The sequence below is a fragment of the Euphorbia lathyris genome, chromosome 7, assembly GCF_963576675.1.
Source record: "Euphorbia lathyris chromosome 7, ddEupLath1.1, whole genome shotgun sequence".
Classification (NCBI taxonomy): Eukaryota; Viridiplantae; Streptophyta; class Magnoliopsida; order Malpighiales; family Euphorbiaceae; genus Euphorbia; species Euphorbia lathyris.
In genome coordinates, this window is record NC_088916.1 from 74,371,877 (window position 1) to 74,391,598 (window position 19,722).

The 19,722-nt window shown below is 40.6% G+C and overlaps 1 protein-coding gene across 1 annotated transcript; it reads right to left on the reverse strand.

The window, feature by feature from the left end:
- Positions 1-1,140: 1,140 nt before the first annotated feature.
- On the reverse strand, positions 1,141-6,804 carry LOC136235325 (serine hydroxymethyltransferase 7). Its single transcript, XM_066024925.1, has 5 exons — positions 6,674-6,804; positions 5,413-6,553; positions 4,339-4,744; positions 1,823-1,924; positions 1,141-1,691 (listed from the first exon to the last, which is right to left on the reverse strand). Exons 1-5 carry the CDS (start codon positions 6,793-6,795, stop codon positions 1,468-1,470), a joined length of 1,995 nt encoding a protein of 664 aa, XP_065880997.1. The 5' UTR covers positions 6,796-6,804; the 3' UTR covers positions 1,141-1,467.
- Between the last annotated feature and the right edge of the window lie 12,918 nt (positions 6,805-19,722).

Sequence of the window (19,722 nt, forward strand, 5' to 3'; positions counted from 1 at the left end):
CTACCACATAACAATAGTATAAAATAATTAAAAGAAAAGAAAAGTAAAAATTGGCAAAATGTTCTTCCCATATTTGGGGTCTGGGGGGAATATAAAATGCTGAAAATAGGGAAGAGAAGAAGGAAATAAAGGGGCTCATGCTTTTTGTTCCTTGCCGGAAATTCATGGCTTGCCTCCCTTCTGGGGTTCCATTTCACAAATGTGCCATTCAACATAACTATATTATATTAATAATGCTAATTCCTCCCTTTTTTTCTACTTTAAAAACAAAAAAGAGAAGATAGCGACAAAATAAGTAGAAATGAATAAATAAAGAAGAAAGGTTGTTCGGTTTGGGTGCAACAGAACAGAAGAGATGCAGCAGCAAAGCAAAGCTCTGCTTCAACAACAAAGCCTGCTCCAGCTAACAGCTTACACTGTAAAAATAAAATAAAAAATGATCATTGCCCACTGGGATTTCAAGGATCAACTTCCTTTAATCATAACTAGCAATCATGTTCTTCTTCCATCCCCCCATCAACATTTCAAAACCAAAATAACTATGCTAAAAGAATAAACCCCAGTTCGGTTCGTCTAAAAAGTCTGTTTAGTTCAGTTATTATCGTAAACTATTTGCTGTTACTGGTAGACAGTGACTGATTCAAGATTCAGTGACAAATGATGCTCGCTCTCTAGAAGTCTATAGTGCTCGAATGATATTTTTTTGAACTTCCATGGAGTTTTCCGGGTATTATTTTGACAACTAATAGGTGCTCAAACCCCCTACCCGGACATCAGTAAGTGTTTCTCAATCCTAACCGAACACTATATACCGTCTGAAGAAAAGAAATAAAAAAAAACCTACAAAAAGAAGAATCACATACATTGTTCGATTAAGAAAAACAGTTTAACTATTTTAGAAGAAAAATCAATTAACATCTACCAGCAACAATAGCAAATATGAAATAATAGCCGAACCAAACTCGTTCTAAAACATTAAACAACAATAGTTGAACCAAAACACGTCCTATATTGACACCAACTCTCGCGTCCAAGTACAAAATTCCACCTCACGACAGTTCTACAAGCAGAAGGTTCTTACCATAACATCTGCATTATGGCCAAAATTTGAAGGACAGAGATTTGTTCTCACCAAGTAAATGCTCAAATATGTTACATGTTCAACTCATTCTAAACACCGATTCAGATTGAGTGCTCGAAACAATCTGAATCTCAAAATAAAGTTTCGAGCGAGCGATTTGTGTAATCTTTACATAAATAGGAAAATATAGTTCTGAAACTGATATGCTATGTACTCAAGTTATACAAAAAAAAAAAAAAACACTTCTATTTTAATTTACAAGATATGAATGAAAAGTATAGTATGGGGAAAAAAATTGGGGGAAGTTACCGCGGTAACAATCCCTACCGAAGCCACAGATAAAGAAAACAATATTATGAATTACTACAAGGTTTCCCCTACCGCATTCAGAAGTCACATCCTGGCATTGCAAATTGGGACGAGAATGTCTCGACCCTGTTATGGAGCTCAATGATATCTCTATTGTTTTTAAGACCCTTTAGAAATTCTTTCTGCATTTTTCCATGCTCTCTCTGTAGTGTACATGTGATTTGAGCTGCTCTAACAAGAAACTCGGCAATGGTTTCGAAATCACCCTCTAAACAGCCTCTTGATGTCATCGCAGGCGTGCCTGGAAGACAACAGGCAGAAAATATATTAATATATCAGCAGTCTAAGATTTTTTTTTTCAAAGCTAATACAATGAAGTGCACCGAAATTACTGTATTTGATAAATAGTAAGATCTTCCTAACGCAACTCACCGATTCTCACTCCACCAAGACAGATATTGCCATTGTCCAAACATATCGCACTTTTATTTAGAGTGATGTGGCACGTTTCACATACTTTCTCATAGTTTTTTCCTGGAAAATAACAGAAAAGTAGTGATTATAAGTAAAATACAATATGGTACAAGTATACACAAGCCAAGACAAAATTACAACAATAACTAACATTAAGACACAGAAAGGGTGCGAGAAGAAAACACATCCACATCCAGGTGCATACTTAAACGGAAAATGTTTTTACCGCAATCAAAATTAGGGGTGGCATTTTGGGTTGACATGTCATAATCGTATTATGTTATCTATATACGTGATTATAAGAACATAAAAGACACCAAAAATGGACAATCGTGTCAATTTGTCACCCCTATCGAAAATGATGAGCAATTTAATTGACAATATTATTAAGGCATAGTCTACCATAACTTTAAAAGCTATCATAAATAGTTACTTTAAAAGCTACCATCCCAACAATAAGATTCTAACTGCTAAAGCAAAAGGCTCAAATGGCGTCCCTACAAATGAAAAAGTGATGGAAAGTGGAATAGGAAATCAAACAAGGCAACAATTTAGACAGTTTTGGAAAGAATACAGCTGCTTATTTTGCTCCTGGACCCTAAACATCTTTTCCTTCTACTGACCATAATAGTGAATTCAAAACTTCCATCATCAACTGGACCCCAACTAGAATCACAGCATTATCAGGGTTATCGTCAAAAGTAAACAAAATATTTAACTCAAGTCAACCATCAATATGCTAAAGAAAGAAAGAATCAGTATTCAGAAAGAGTTACTATTCTAGAGCATAATATCCATTCCTAAATTTCCCATTTATGTTCTTAACTTGGGTCATAAGTATAACAGCGTTTCTGCGCTAGGAGGTTATTAATTTTGTATTGGGAGAAGTACAAATAAAACCTTTGAGGTTTCATTGATTTACAAGTAGAGAAGTGTAGTATTTTTCTTTTTACAAAAGAGAGCAGATGCTTTGCAAAGTTAGCGGAAAAAAAAAAAAGGAATTTGACTAACACTGTTTGTCACGTCATCAAGTCAGCATGCCACATCATCAAGTCAACATATCACATCATCAAAAAACCAATATTTCATTGTGTCATGTCAATATGTCATAGGTTTCATTGATTTACAAGTAGAGAAGTGTAGTATTTTTCTTTTTACAAAAGAGGGCATATGCTTTGCAAAGTTAGCGGGAAAAAAAAAAAGAATATGACTAACATTGTTTGTCACGTCATCAAGTCAGCATGCAACATCATCAAGTCAACATATTACATCATCAAAAAATCAATATTTCATTGTGTCATGTCAATGAAGTCAACAAGTCAATGTGTCATGTCATCAAAGTAAATATTCCACGTCATCAAGACTTTTTTTTTCGCTAACAGTGTAAAACACATATCCTTTTTGCAAAAAGAAGTACCATGTTCATTTACTTGCAAATCGATGAAAGCACAAGAGGGTTTCTTTTGTATCAAATCCAAAAATGAGTACACACGTCTTGGAGACAAGCTTAAACTGGATCCAAAGTAAAACATGCATATGAAAATCATACTTCAAATGTAGTAATCAATCTTCTCATCAGAAACACCAAAGTTTCTATGAGTCCAATGCATTTTCAGCAAAAAAAAATGAATTACAGAAAATGTAATATTGAATAACAATGAGTGCTCAAAACAAAAATATCCAATAAAGTTCTCCTTGCCAAGTATTTACTTCTGTTCACTTGGGTTAACTACTGAATTTTCTCCAAAAGCCAACTCAAGCCATTAAAGAGGATGTGGTTATTGTAGAGAATTATGGAAAAACAAAAAATCGAAATAAAACAAAACAAAACAAATGAAATGATAATAAACTTTTACTGTAATGACTTTGACAACACAGCCAAAAATATCTTATGAATATTGTTCCAGAGGATTAATAGCAGCAACAGTTTTTCAGCAATCAATCAATCAAATATGGAAATACCCGACCCACATAAAAGGATGCAAGGGAACAAAAAGGGAAAGACAAACTAGATCTAACTGTAAAGAGCAACTTGACGCTTCATAAGTATGAAAGGCCAATGCCAAAAGTAAAGCAAATGTCTGGTTTATTTTGTTCTTTTTCTTTCTCTCCTAAATCTCTAAAGAGTAACATGTGTCCCTACATCTCTTCTTTATAGAATTCTATCTTCTGAAATAAATACAAGAAATTGTTATGCAAATCCAACCGCACATGCCTGATTTCTCGCATCAAACTATAAAATATGGAGCATGAAATTTCCCAAAAAGTCTCCTGAGTTTATCTATTGAGAACTATAGAAGCACACATCACTTTTCATCTTCTAAGTGTCTAACCATTTATTCACCCACTAATGACATTTCCACATATAAACAACCATAGGTTAAGCTTTCAAGATACTGCCATACCATTTTCCAACAACACAACATGCGCTCATATATACTATATATTAAGTTTCACAAGAGAAAAAACAATACCTGCCAAGCCGAGAGTAGTTAGATCCCAGAGCAACAGATGGTTGTCAGTACCTCCAGTCACCAATCTGCATTTTCTTCTCAGCAAAGCACATGCTAATGCTCGTGCATTTTTCTTCACTTGCTGCATGTATGCTTTATACTCTGGGCTTGCAACTTGTTTAAAGGTTATAGCAAGTGCAGCTATATGATTATTGTGTGGACCACCTTGTAGCGCTGGGTGAACTGCAAAATTTATCCTTTCTTCAAAATCATACTGGCTATTACCATCACCGTGATTTGGAAGCATTCCTGGCTTCCTTGATTTTGGGCCTTTCCGGTAAAAAATAATTCCTCCTCTAGGACCTCGTAGACTTTTATGAGTTGTAGAGGTAACAATATCACAATAATCAAACGGACTTGCACATTCCTGTAAAATGAGAACAGGCAAGATTACGTAAGTAGTGAATAGAACTACTTATTATATATGATTAAGCACATTCTCCTTTTCTCTATTGCTAAGTAGAATTGTAAGCTTTATGTACATCAAATAGCAAAAAAATGAAAAGATATGTGTTTCAATAATATGCAACTACTTCAAATTGAGTATAGTTAAGATATGTTGTGATCTTTTTAAGATGAAAAGCACACACCTAGAACAAAATTTTGCCCAAGTGAACTAAAGACATAGAACAAAATTTTGCCCCGAGTGAACCGAAGACCAGAGAACAAACTTTTGCCAGTCTGAAGGTTGATTACTAAAGATGTACGCATGAAAAAGTTAATCTGTGTATGAACTACCAAGAACATAATACAAAACTTCAGTGCTATTACTGAGGACTTCAAATGCAAGACCAATACCTACTACCGCTTAACTAAAACACAAAACACCAAGAGTTAATAATAAATCAAGCTCCAATAAGACTAACTAATAACCACAGTTTGCCTATTAGATGAACATAGTCACAGATTCTGAAAATTCTAAGAAAACTAAAGCATACAAAATGTAAACTCAGGCATAGTGATCCTACGAGTGAAATTTAGATAACAGCCCATATCCACAACAAATAAAAGCATACTGAATTAAAATTCCCATACCTTAGCTGCCACAAGACCACTAATATGAGCCATATCACACATCAATACTGCTCCAATCTTATCCGCAACTTGCCTAAACCTTGAGTAATCCCATTCCCTTGGATACGAGCTTCCACCACAAATCAGTATCTTAGGTCTAAAATCCGTCGCCTTCTCCTCCATTTTTTCATAATCAATGTACCCAGTGAGTGGGTTCACTTTGTAAGGTAAAGTCTCAAAAAAAATCGATGAAGCTGACACCTTTTTTCCTCCCGCTGTATAATAACCATGACTCAAATGCCCTCCAGAAGGTGAATCCAAACCCATAATCCGATCCCCAGGCAACAAAAGGCCAGTATAAACCGCAAAATTAGCAGAAGTACAAGAATACGGCTGCACATTGACACCCCATTTTTCAGAATCAAGCCCAAAAGCAACTAATGCCCGACTACAACATAGCGATTCAATTTGGTCAATATACTGATTACCCGTGTAGTATCTCGCCCCAGGTAATCCCTCAGAGTATTTATTTGTCAGGTGGCTACCTAGGGCTTCCATCACAGCACGGCATACAAAATTCTCAGATGCTATGAGTTCGATCCCTTTCGCCTGCCTATGCTTCTCTTTATCCATAATATCATGAATTTCTGGGTCGGCAAGGGATATCGGCTGGTTCCCCCAGCTTCGCACCATGGCTCGCCGACATTCGAGGCTCGGTTCAACGGCAGGTCGCTTAGGAGGTTGATTCGGTGATGACGACGACGATTGACCATCCCTTTGCCTCTTCAAACACATCTGATGCCCTAAAATGCTAAAATTCTCCTCTTCCTCAGGCTGATTCTCATCTCCTTTCTCAACTGAGTTATCCTCTTCCTGGTCGAGTAATTGCAACGGAATTGGAATCGAAATAGGGCTCGGCGAGGAGTGGGAGTGGGAGTGAAATCCAAGAGACAACCCCGATTGAGCTTGCGAAAAATCCATTTCATACAACGAAAAAACGAAAGGGGTTGAAATTGAATACTCAAGGATAACTGTAACAACAACAGAAACAGCGACAACAGCGCCTGAAAGAAGCACAGTGAAAAAATCGAATTCGAGGGGTATTTCTGTTCTGCGTGGAAGAAGCAGAAGCACCAAATTCCATGTGAATTGAGACCAAACCCTAATGAAGAAATAAAAAAATTAGTACTAAATGAGAAAAGCGTAATCTTTCAGATATAGAGAATGAGAATGGAAGTAATTGAGAATGACGGATATAGAAATGGGAAGGTAGGGGATGAACCTGGATGGAATTCTGGTTATGCTGAAACGCGAACTACCGAAGGAAAAACTACACGTATTGCTTTGAGACGGAATGGCGGTTAGGTTCAGCTGTGAGACTTTGCCCGATTTATATTTAATCATATTATAATTTGTTTTTTGTTTTTTTAAAGTCATGGTATGATTTCTTATTGAGGCTTAATTAAATGTTTTAAAATTTTCCAAAAATATCTTTATAGTTTGTCAACAACATTTCTAATTATTTTTTCATTAAAAAAACATCTTTAATATTTAATTCCCTAAAATAATATAAAATAATAAATAACCAAATTTATATTTTTCTCCAACTATTTAATTATTTTATTATTAAAATTAAAGAGAAAAAATCCTATAAAATTTTTTGAAAATAATAAAAAATATAAATTGTCATCTAAATGACTAGTCAAATTTAACTAAATACTTAAATCGTACTTTCAAAATCTCTAGTTAAATTTAATAATTTAAATTTTGACATTCATATCATCCTATTAGAGATGTTTTTATATGGGGAAAATTACAAAACTAGATCAAATGAGAGGCCCATTTACATATTTAACCTATTTACTCAACCTATTACATATCTAGACTCATTTTGTGTGACTTTCCCGTAATACCCCTACCCTTCCCACTTCCCCCCACTCTATCGGTTTCTCTCCCCTGTTCTCCTTGGTGCGCGAAAACGGTTTGGCTCCTCCATTAATGATTTGAAGACTTTTGATCTTCCTATTTGCCTTTAAATTGCATGAAATCTGCACCATGTTTCCAAATCACAATGAAGTTCTCTTTTCATCTCTTGATTCTGCAACTTCCTCACCCTAGAAAACGAAGTCATGGTTCTTCATCTTCCTGTTCGTTAATTGATTTCTTTCTTCTTGTTACCATTCCAGAAATGGTTATTCTACGTTATTTCCGTCGTTCTTCCCAGTTTATCATATTGTTAGGAGCGAAAAATGTAAGTATCTGTTGTTTTTCCTGCGTTTTCCATGAATTCACTTCGCGTAGTCGATGAATTCGCGGAGATCTGCGAAGAGAACGAGCCTGAAACTTGATGATCTACTTCGCGAATCGATGAATTCGCGACGTTCTGCGAAGAGAAAGAGTCTGAAACGTATGGATCGACCTCGCGAATCTATTAGTTCGCGAAGTCTGCGAATAGATCCTTACGTTTCAGACCTCGCAGACTTCGCGAAAGCATCGATATGCGACGTAGATAGTCACATTTCAGACCTCGCAGACTTCACGAAAGAATCGTTATGCGAAGTAAAATCACCTCTTCCCATGCACATTTACATTCGCATGCTTCACTAATTTTCATTTCGCGAATCCAAAATCGTCCTTTTTCATAACTAACACGGTTAAATTTTTCTGTAGATGGTTGAATACGTAACATCCCTTTCTGGAAGGCGGCGTACTGGGCTGCAGGGAAGATGATTTTCCTTCCTATATAGGGATGAACTTCCCCAAGATTGACACATTCACTCCTGAAATGATTCGTTAGGAGAGATTGTGTCAATCTCGGGGTGCACCATGGGACACGTCCATCCTATGGTGCCAATCTTCAAAGTGGACCTAACTTAATCCGGTGCCAATTTTAAAGCGGATGAGTAATCTTCGTTTCAAAATTGGTACCGGATTAGTTATTGTGGCAATCTTGTTGTAAATTTTGATAATGTTATGATTTGAATGTTGTTATTGTGGCAATCTTTTTGTAAATTTTGATAATGTTATGATTTGAATGTTAGAATCCGTTGTTGTTTGCCCTTTTTTGTTATATACTACTTCGCGAATTAGCTTCAAAACACATCCAGGCTTCGCATATGCGAACTAAATTCATCAAGCAAACCCAAACATTTACTTCGCAGACTTTCGCATAGTATGGAATATGCGAAGTCTGATGATCCGTGAAACCAAACCGGGCCGAATCATAAACACGGGCCCAACCTATACTTAGGCCCATGGTTCAAGATCAAACGGGCTCCGAATAAAGGAAGCGGGTAAAACGAGTAACCGTCCCGAAATCCTAAACGGAGCATTAAACCTCCCACTCAAAACAAACGAGACCACGTTTGTAGCCACGTAAGGGACGTGGCCTGGAAAGAGTAACCGCCCCCGGCGGTTACCTAGGAACACTTATAAAAAGGACATAGAAGCAAATGGGGAGGTACGTTCACATTTTTTCCCCACAATACCAGTATCAATTTACCAACCTTCCCATAAAACTGACTTGATCGTCGGAGAGTTTTCCCGGAGATCCTGTCTCCGGTTCTGTTTTGCAGGTAACCGCGGCGAAGATCATCAAATCGAATCTAGCAAGTTATCATTGGTGCGGTGAGCGTGGACCTTTTTTATCAACATTTGGTTAAAGGTACCCTAAGAACATGTCAGAACCATCACGAACGGCCGGAGTTACAACCAGATCAGCTAGTACGAACTCAAGCCACGGCAGCCTGCGAGTACACAGCCTGTGGTACCCAGCTCGTCGAATCCTTCAGGGCAGTTGAGTTCCTTATTGGAGGTCCAAGTGCAAACTGAGATGGAGATGTCTAATAGCGATTTTGTACAAATGGCAGGACAGGTCTTGGCTTCGAATATGAGCCAAGCGGCTGGGGATCGAATGATTAGTTTGTTAACTGCAATCGCTGAACACAATACCGCCGTAACGGCTGCCCCTCAAGAACCTGTTGTCATCTCCACACAACAACCAACTATTCCTGCCATATCTACGCTTCCACAGCCATCTCGAGAGCCAAATCGGATGAGTCAGAGTAGTCGCATGACACCACATAGCCATCCAGACCACTACTCACACCAAGATCCTATTATGACGATCCATCCGACCTGGCAGTCATCCCAACCAATGCCAGGAATGCAAGGAATTCTTTCGCTACGACAAACGGAACCCTTTGACCACGGACATTCAGGGTTGATGACGTCTGGAGGGAATATGTCTGGGCGGGAGCATACTTGGAACTTTGATCCTATAACTAGACAGCGGTTAGCCCCACGGCGAGAACAAGTGACGACACAGTATGGCGGGTGGACGTCACCCTGAATTCATCAGCAACGGATGAAAGAATTTCGGTGGGAACCCAATACTGAATTGGAAGATCAACTGCGAAGCATGATGGAGCGGATGGGATACACACCTAGGGCAAGAGCAGCGGTGCAGAGTGATTCGCCTTTTGCCCCATCATTGCGAGAATTTATTCCAGATCACAGAATAAAAGCACCGGCGATACCTAAATATTATGGGGATCCAAATTCTGACCCTGAGGCACATGTCAGAAACTATAGAGAGTTGATGGATGTTGCAGGAGCAAGCGAAAGCATAATTTGTCGATTGTTCTCGACCACTTTGGGAGGAGCAGCATCCGATTGGTTTCGGTCCCTACCAACTGAATCTATTCACAACTGGAATCAATACAGTCGTGATTTCTGTGCAAAGTTCGTGGGCTGTAAAGCAGCGGATGTGACGGATAGGCAGCTGAAGGAGATCAAACAGAGAAACTATAATTCCCTAAGGGAATTTGTATTCGCATTCAATGATATTCTGGTACGGTTACAGAACCCAGATATCGTGAGCATTCGCAACATCATGGCGGATGGAACCACAGATTGGAGCATGCGGGAGGAAATCATCCGTAATAAACCACGCATAGTGGCTGAACTCATGAAGATAGCAAAAGAATTTATGGAAGTGGACGATGTTAACAGGGAGCATAGAGCTCAAACCCGGCGAGAAAGAGATGCGGCTAGATCCACCTCGGACAATCGCCGCCATCAAGGCCAGGCATATTCTAAGGGTAATCTGGTTCGAAAAAGCGATCGTTCCTTTCAAGGGGGGGATATCAAACACCATTGAACACGACTCGTCATGAGGTGTTACTTTGGATTGAGAAAAACCCTCTGAAAAAGGATGTGCAGTTTCTTGAGGCGAAAGGTCGAACCAATTTGGGGCGATATCTTATCAAATATTGCAGGTTCCACAGATTGAAGGGCCATGACACGAACGATTGCTATGAATTGAAGAGGCAGATTGAAAAGCTGACTGAGAGGGGCAAACTGAGTCAATTCATTAGAAAAGAAACGATTGATGAGAAAGGAACGCTCCCGCATGAGGTAGAAGCAAGGCCAGAAAAAAAGCAGAAAAAAGGGGTGATTAACGTGATAGCAGGCGGGATCTATGAGCCTCCAACAAAAAGGGCTCGCCGTGAACAGCGAAAAAGCAACACGCGTAGGGGGATGCCCTCAATTACTCATTTACGCGAATCACGGAGCCGTATGCGGATGCTTTGGTGATTACGATGGCCATTGAAGGATGGGACGTTAAGCGGGTCCTTATTGATACAGGCAGTTCTTGCAATGTCATTACTCGAACTGCATTCAACAAGTTGGGAATTAACGACGAGCGAGTGGAACATATGTTCATGGATGTAACTGGTTTTGGAGGTCAATCATCTCAAACAAGTGGACAGGTGGTGTTGGAGACAGAAATGGGCGACAAGAATCTAAAATGGCGAGGTGATCTAGAATTCGCAATTGTTGATCTCCCATTGGCCTACAACATAATTCTGGGGTGTCCGTTCCTATCGGAAACGGAGTCGCTCATCTCAATGAAGCATTTGACATTGCATTTGCCAACACACCAAGGGCGAGTCATTGTTGAAGGGGATCAACTTATATCTCATCAAGCTTATACATTGTCACTTGAACCGAAGCCAGATGGAGAGGATAAAGTTGATGAGAAGTTGCCGGCTGAAGCGTTAGGAGAAACAGAACTATTCGCCATCTCAAATGATAAGAACGTACGGATAACGATAGGACTTCCAGAGGAAACGAAGAAAGCCATTACCGAGGTGTTGATCCAATGCGAGTCGGCATTCGCCGCTCCGAATGAAGTGCTGAAGGGGATAAGTCCAGATATAGCAACCCATCGTTTGAATGTGGACAAAGGTGCAACCCCAGTGCGACAGAAAAAGAGAGGACATGCTCCAGAACGGCAGAAGGCGATTGAAAAAGCAGTGGCGGATTTGCTAGAATCAGATGCAATTCGAGAAGTCACCTATCCGGAGTGGCTAGCCAATGTGGTGCTAGTCAAAAAGCCAAATGGAACGTACAGAATGTGCGTCGACTTCAAAGATTTGAATAAAGCTTGTCCGAAGGATATGTATCCGCTACCTAACATTGATATATTGGTAGATGGGACTGCGGGATTTGAAGCTTTATCGTTCACCGACGTGAAATCCAGTTACCACCAGATACCAATGGAGAAGGCGGATGAGATCAAGACGTCGTTCATAACTCATCAGGCGACTTATTGCTTCAAGGTGATGCCCTTTGGACTGAAAAATGCGGGAGCAACATATCAACGGATGATGAATAAGATATTTTCAGACAAATCAGGCGAGAACTTCTCGATTTATGTAGATGACATGATCATTAAAAGCAAGAAGATGCAAGACCACCCGCAGGATATTAAAGAAATCCTAGAAGTACTGATCAAATATGGCCTCAAATTGAACCCAAAGAAATGCACGTTTGGAGCAAGAGCAGGAAAGTTCCTGGGTTTCATTGTTAGCGGCAAAGGAGTTGAGGCGAATCCTGAGAAGGTTAAAGCAGTGATGGAGATGAAGACACCGAGGAACATAAGAGAAGTACAGAGACTGAACGGGCGGTTGGTGGCATTAGGGCGATTCATATCATGCTCAGCTAGGAGATGTCTACCTTTCTACAATGCCATCAAAAAATCTAAGTCCTTTGAATGGACGCCGGATTGTCAAGAAGCATTTGAGGGGATAAAGCGATTACTATGTTATCCGCCCTTAATGAGCAGGCCGGAGGATGGAGAAGATTTATTTCTTTACGTATCCGTCACCAGTATGGCGATATGCACGGTGATGGTGCGGGAAGAAGAGGGGCAATAATATCCAGTGTACTATGTGAGCAAAGTCTTGAAAGACGCAGAACTTCGGTATTCAAGGTTAGACAAAATGGCCCTCGCGGTGATAACCACGGCGGCTAGGTTAAAGCCATACTTTCAGGCGCATACTATCATTGTGAGAACTGGAATTCCAATGCGAAAGGTACTACAGAAACCTGACGCATCCGGCCGATTAATGGAGTGGTCAATTCGGTTGGGAGAGTTCGATATTCGCTACGAAGGAAGACCAGCTCTAAAAAGTCAAGTACTTGCCGATTTCGTGAATGAGTTCACGTGGGATGAAGACGAATGTCCAAAAGCACAAAAAGAAGAATGGAGTATGTTCACAGATGGGGCATTGTCCACAGATGGAGCTGGACTGGGAGTCGTCATTAAGGGACCGGATGTTATTCGCCTGTACTATGCGGCAAAGTTAACATTCGAAACTACCAATAATGCCGCGGAGTATGAAGCAATGATATGCGGATTGAAGTTGCTTAATGAACTTACGCCAGAAAGAGTGGTCATCTACAGCGATTCTAAACTCATGATAAATCAGATCACAAAAAATTATCTGGTGAAATAGGAGGATCTGGTCAAGTACCATCAGGTGGTCGGCAAACTGACGCAGGAGTTAACAAACAAGGGAGTCGTCTGGGAAATGGTGCATGTTCCGAGAGGCCAGAACACAAAGGCTGACGAGTTGGCAAAAGCAGCGGCGAGTAGAGAACCATGGAGTCAAAAAGCATGCAATTTGGAAATAAGGTCAGCACCAGCATTCAAAGTCGATCAGATTATGGTCATCGAAGAGCTGGAAGATGATGAAGATTGGCAGATGCCCATCCGCCAATATCTGGAACATGGAGATTTGCCGGTTGATAAAAGCTTAGCCAGAAAACTAATTGGGCAGTCAGCGAGATACTCAATTCGAGATGGAACTTTATACCGGAAATCATATACATGTCCATGGTTGAAATGTATTAGCCGCAATGAAGGAGACTATGTACTGCGAGAACTCCATGAAGGAATTTGTGGCGCACATGAAGCATCCGCGGCGTTGGCAAGAAAAGTCAAGTTGATGGGATATTATTGGCCAAAGGTGGTGGAGGATTCCCAGAAGATGGTAGCGGAATGTCACAGCTGTCAAATCCATGCGAATGAAAACCATGTTCCCGGAGCCGAACAAGTCACTATAATGACGGCGTGGCCATTCGCAACATGGGGGATCGATATAGTGGGCCCGTTCCCAGAAACGACAAAGAAAAGGAAGTACTTGATAGTCGCAGTCGACCACTTCAACAAATGGGTAGAAGCGGAGGCAGTAACCGCTCAAACACCTGAGCGAATGATCGAGTTCTTACGAGAGAACATTATCATACGGTTTGGAATCCCACAAACGCTTATAACTGATAATGGCACCCAGTTCAACTGTGTAAAATTCAAAGCATATTGCGAAAGCATGGGGATCAAAAATCATTTTTCTTCTGTAAATCATCCCCAATCGAATGGTATGACAGAGGTTACCAACAGGGCCATGATTCAGGGAATCAAGAAGCGGCTAGGCGATAAAAAAACATGTTGGGCGGATGAGATACCTCATATGCTATGGGCATACAGAACTTCTGTAAAGGCAGCAACAGGCGAAACACCTTTCTCGCTGGTTTATGGAGCCGAAGCAGTCCTGCCTGTTGAAATCAAGTCGCCTACAGATCGGATAATTTATTATTGTGACACCCAAAATCCTATCAATATTAGAGATGCATTGGATTCTGTAGAAGAACGAAGAGAAAAAGCTTACATGCAAATGGCAGTGTACCGCAATAGAATCAAGAAGTATCATGACAGAAGGGTGCGAAAGGTGATAATCAACGAGAGCGACTTGGTCTTGAAAAAAGCGGATAAAATACAATCCAGAGAAGGCAAAGGCAAATTAGGCGTCAACTGGCTCGGGCCTTACAGGGTATCCTAGAAGTTGGGACCATCGACTTTTGAAATAGAAGAAATGAGCGGAAAAAAGCTCCCGCGCACCTGTAATCTAGAGAATCTACGCCTATATAAACAGGCCGAGTAGTTCAGGGAAATGACGAGTACTCTTTTTCCTTTTATGAGTTTTTCCCACTGGGTTTTCTGATAAAAGGTTTTAATGAGGCTTTGATCCCGCACAGTTTGTATACCCATGTAACAAGAAGTCTTTTTTCTTTATCAATAAAGATATTCAATTGTTGCATCATTCGCAAAACCTTATGTTTAATCTTAAACACACATAAATGTGTTGCCTATTAAAGAAAGGCGGATGCATGATTACGCATCATTCGCAAAACCTTATGATTAACCTTATGATTATTTTTGAAAGAAAAATTATAAGGCATAAAATTAAGCGAATAAACGAGTACTCAAAAAATTGCGAAAAGGGTCTGGCCACCCTAATGAAAACAAAACTAACTACGAAAAATTACAAGTATGAAGTCGGCAAGAGGCAAGGGTCATATACGAAAATAACCGGCATTAAAGCGACGAAGGATAAAACAACAATTGCACATATATGAAAAGCGGCGGCAAGGTCGCTCGGTTGATATATATACTGGCAGTTTGTTACATACAACAGTTCGGATATAAATAAAATTATACTACAGTTTCTTCTCCTTCGCCTCTATTGCCCCCTTCGCCTTCAGCGGCTCCTTCATCTTCTCCTGTGGGATGATCTGCTTCAAGCGAATCCCCAACAATCAAATCAGTAACCGCATCAGAGCGAGAAACATCTTGTTCAACGTGAGAAACATCTTGTGGTGCCCCTCCTTCTACGTTCTGATTTGGGATCTCACAGCTAATTAGAGAATCATGAAAACTCTGCCAATCCAAGAGAAGTACCTCATCCATATCAGCATCCTCGGCCTCCAACTTGTCCCATTTCTCAGCTAAATCCTTTTCAGGAATGGGAACCTTGGGGCGATTAAGTACATGATCTGGATGTCCATGCTCATAAGCCGCATGAATCCGCTCTCCATACCAATAGATGCGAGCACCATCTTCAGCTGTGATCTCCTCGGCCCTCCTCTTTTGCATCTCCAAGGCTTCCTTGGACGAATTCAGATCATCAATGACTTTCTGAAGCTCATCGGACTTAGCCTGGAGGGATTTGAGAGCTTCCTCCTTCTCGCTCATAGCCTTTTGACAAGCACCTTCAAGGACCTTTACTTTGCCTTGGACATCATCAAAAAGCGACTTCTGAGTCACCAATTCAGTACCAAGGCTTTCCAACTCTCTAGCTCGTTCAGCATCCCTGCAGAGAGCACCCTCCGCGAAATTGATAATCTGCATATAAGACGATACGCGAATAAAAAGAGCGAATAGAGACATGCGTTTGAAGGATAGAACATAAGTGGAAAGCAATATACCTCTATAGCTCGCTTCTGAATCCCCTCCATGGCAGTCGGAAGAGGCACCTGTTCGCGCACATGAGAAGCGGAGGAAAGTCGCCCAAGGACATTGCATATGGAAGAAACAATGTCCCTACAGGAAAAGCTCACGGCTTTACCAAAGGTTCTGGTCCACCATCCGCTGATATCAGGAATCGGCTATGGATACACAAGGAGAAGGGTCAGGAGAACAGCGAAAACTGACAAGAGAAAATAAATAACGCAAGAAAAGCGAATAAATTATGATACCTCATGAAATGGGGGACCGCCCTTGGCTTTGGATGGAGTGGACGTAGATGTACCACCGACAGTCAAGGATACGGAGGTATTCTTCTTCCTAGGGCGAGAAGACTCCACATCCACATTACTCTTCCGCTTTCTATTTAAAGGAAGCTCCTCAGAAACAGAAGCGGGGCCCTGTGAAACGGAAGCAATTGGGGGGGAAGCCGCCTCAACAGAAGGAGTCGCCCCCACAGGAGAATTCGCCCCTGCAACAGAAGTTGTTCCCGCCATCCGCTTCTTCCTTCTCACCAGGGCTTTCGCTTCCCGATCTGTAGCGAGTTGAGATAAAGGATCACCCCTGCAAAGGGTTAAAAGAAATCATCAACTTGGAAATAAGTTAATAGTACCTTGTACAAAAACGCGATAAGGGATATAGACAACACGATCTCCCTCGCGGTAGGCAATCGCTACTCGGCTTCTTAGCATATGGAATGCCTGATCATATGTCCATACAAAAGGAGGAGTGCTCTTCAAGAACTTTATAATATCGGATTCGTCCTTGCTGGGGTAACCAAAGTTCAAACTCTTTATATTGGGTCGGCCCCAGCAGCGAAGAAAGTTTGGATTCCCTTCATGGAACTTAATGAAAAAATAGGACTTATCCCACTCGCGGATTTTGTTCGACTTCTCATCAAAGCCGTAGTAACCGCTCTTTCGGATGAAAGTAAAGTACTCCCCCGAACTCTTGAAATGATGAAGCTTAGAGAAAATCTTGAGCGAGAGGGGAACCTCCAGACAATCCGCCAAAAATTTATCCAAGGTTAAGTCGGCCCATCCGTTGGGATGCAGTTGTCCAGGTGCGATTCCATAACCACCAATGATGGAAGCAATCTCATCCGCCAGCGGATACGTGAAACCGCAGATAATCTGGGCGATAAAAATGGTGAAATACCCCTTTGGGTAGTCGCCCGGCCCTCTATTCTCCCCGGGTATGATGGTTTCCAGACCTTGGAGCCAAGGATACTGCTCCCGGAAGTCATCAATCGTCTCGCGGCAAACTAGGCTTCCCAACCTGTCCTTTTTTGGTAATAAATGGGGAGTTAGGACAGGTGGTGGAATCAACTTCTTAGGGTCAAAACCTAGACCCTCATCAGTTGTATTCGCCAGATGGAGAAAATCGGCGGGATGGGAATCAGACCAAGGAGAGCTGGTTGAAACTTCATCAACCATCTCATCAACCTCATGAGACACCTCGCGAACGTAATTTTCCTCGAACGGTGCGAAATTGAGGTCAGGGTTCGACATATTAACGAAGAAAGACGATCAGAAATAAAAAAAGGGTCGAACGAGTTACAAGTTGCGGAAAGGAACACTTACATATGAAAGAGAATATAGAGAAGAACGAACGCTAAAGGGTTGACGCCGGAGAAGAAATGACGGAGAACGAAAGAACCACTTTCGAATTTTGAATATCCAGACGAAGACGAAGAGTCCCCTATAACATATGAAAAGACCCTAAAGGGCTCTTGCCAAAATAAGGGGGAGGCATGTGATGATCCGTGAAACCAAACCGGGCCGAATCATAAACACGGGCCCAACCTATACTTAGGCCCATGGTTCAAGATCAAACGGGCTCCGAATAAAGGAAGCGGGTAAAACGAGTAACCGCCCCGAAATCCTAAACGGAGCATTAAACCTCCCACTCAAAACAAACGAGACCACGTTTGTAGCCACGTAAGGGACGTGGCCTGGAAAGAGTAACCGCCCCCGGCGGTTACCTAGGAACACTTATAAAAAGGACATAGAAGCAAATGGGGAGGTACGTTCACATTTTTTCCCCACAATACCAGTATCAATTTACCAACCTTCCCATAAAACTGACTTGATCGTCGGAGAGTTTTCCCGGAGATCCTGTTTCCGGTTCTGTTTTGCAGGTAACCGTGGCGAAGATCATCAAATCGAATCTAGCAAGTTATCAAATTCAGACGGGATGGGGCGAGCCGCGCGTAAATATTGGGGGTATTTTTGGAAAGTCACACAAAATGAGTCTAGATATGTAATAGGTTGAGTAAATGGGTTAAATATGTAAATGGGCCTCCCATTTGACCTAGTTTTATAATTTTACCTTTTATATATCTAAAGGTATTTAGAATATGAAGAAAGAGAGTGGCAATAATAACTATGGATTTTAAACCACTCATACAAAGAAATTAAAAAGGGTGTGATGGCTTCCTTGAGGACAATTGCTTGAACCCTAATGTAGATGCTTGAGTCAAAACTGATGAAAACTCAATTAAGTGAGGAAAAAAAATGAGAAGTTTTCTCTAATCTTATAGGGAAAAAAGTTATGTAGGATCCGAATTAGGTCTTAAGACATCCTCTCTAGAAGGTAATATTTGTCACAAGCGGTCCAACGAAGCCGACTAAGCCTGATTCGAAGGCATAACGAGCATGTTATGCTTTGAGTAAGTTTCAGTCAAACCTGATATTTGACAAGAACATGTGAATTTTATAGGTTCAAGTTTAATCACAAGCGTCATCACGTGTCAATAAAGGTCCCAATAAGACTCCAACAAGACTTACCATGCTCAATTTGGATGTTGGGATAAGAAGTTGAGACTCGATAATGTTTCGGGTGAAATCCAGGATGAAACTATACGTTGACCTAAGATAATAAAAGTTGTTTTTATCGTTGCAGCGTATCAAAAAGTACCAAACTTGCCAAAATTAGAAGTCGAAATCGAATTTTTTGGAGAGAAAATGACTGATGGAAGCAAAATCATGGGAACCACGCACTAATGCTCGGTTGACACGGAAAATGACAAATCCTAGTCGGCACGTCTCATACTACTATTGTTCAAGTACCATAAGCGAAACAACATAGACCATATATCCAATATTAATTCTGAAACCACATAATATAAACTATTAACCATAAGAATATTGTTCTAACATGTATATATCCATCACTGTCACTTAGTATAAACAGTTAATGGTAATACAAAATTGATTAGATAAACAATTTTCTTTGTTATTTTTATAAACTTTAATAGAATTAGTCATATGACATGACATGGAGGCATAACATATCATTTTGTATTGGGATCTAAAGCAACAAAACTAGTTGTAGATAGAAGTAAAGTATGAAATGTAAGGTATGAATTAAACTAAATCTGAGCGATGGTATAAAATCAAACTATTACTCATTCATGGAAAGACGAATGACATTTTAATAGAGATATCGATGGTTGCTAGAGGTATAAACAAGGATCTGTCGAGCAAAGGCACGCACCGACGAATAGTGGAAGGTTGTGAGCCGAGCTCCACCAAACAGTTAGCTTTTAATGTTGTGTTTCTTAAAATGTATGGATATAGGTGCTCATTTCCTCCTAGTGCATCGGACGACCTGTCATTACTGGGTTAAATGTGATTGGCCCACCAAATGTTTGAGGTCCATGATGTTAGGTGTATTAG

What these genes read in the sequence shown, in the direction of transcription:
- LOC136235325 (XM_066024925.1), bottom strand. Translation starts at nt 6,795, where the DNA reads ATGATTAAATATAAATCGGGCAAAGTCTCACAGCTGAACCTAACCGCC. An exon ending in GTGGTCTTGTGGCAGCTAAG is followed by an intron (nt 4,745 to 5,412) that starts GTATGGGAATTT and finishes CTCATTTTACAG; the next exon opens with GAATGTGCAAGTCCGTTTGA. An exon ending in AACTACTCTCGGCTTGGCAG is followed by an intron (nt 1,925 to 4,338) that starts GTATTGTTTTTT and finishes GTTATTTTCCAG; the next exon opens with GAAAAAACTATGAGAAAGTA.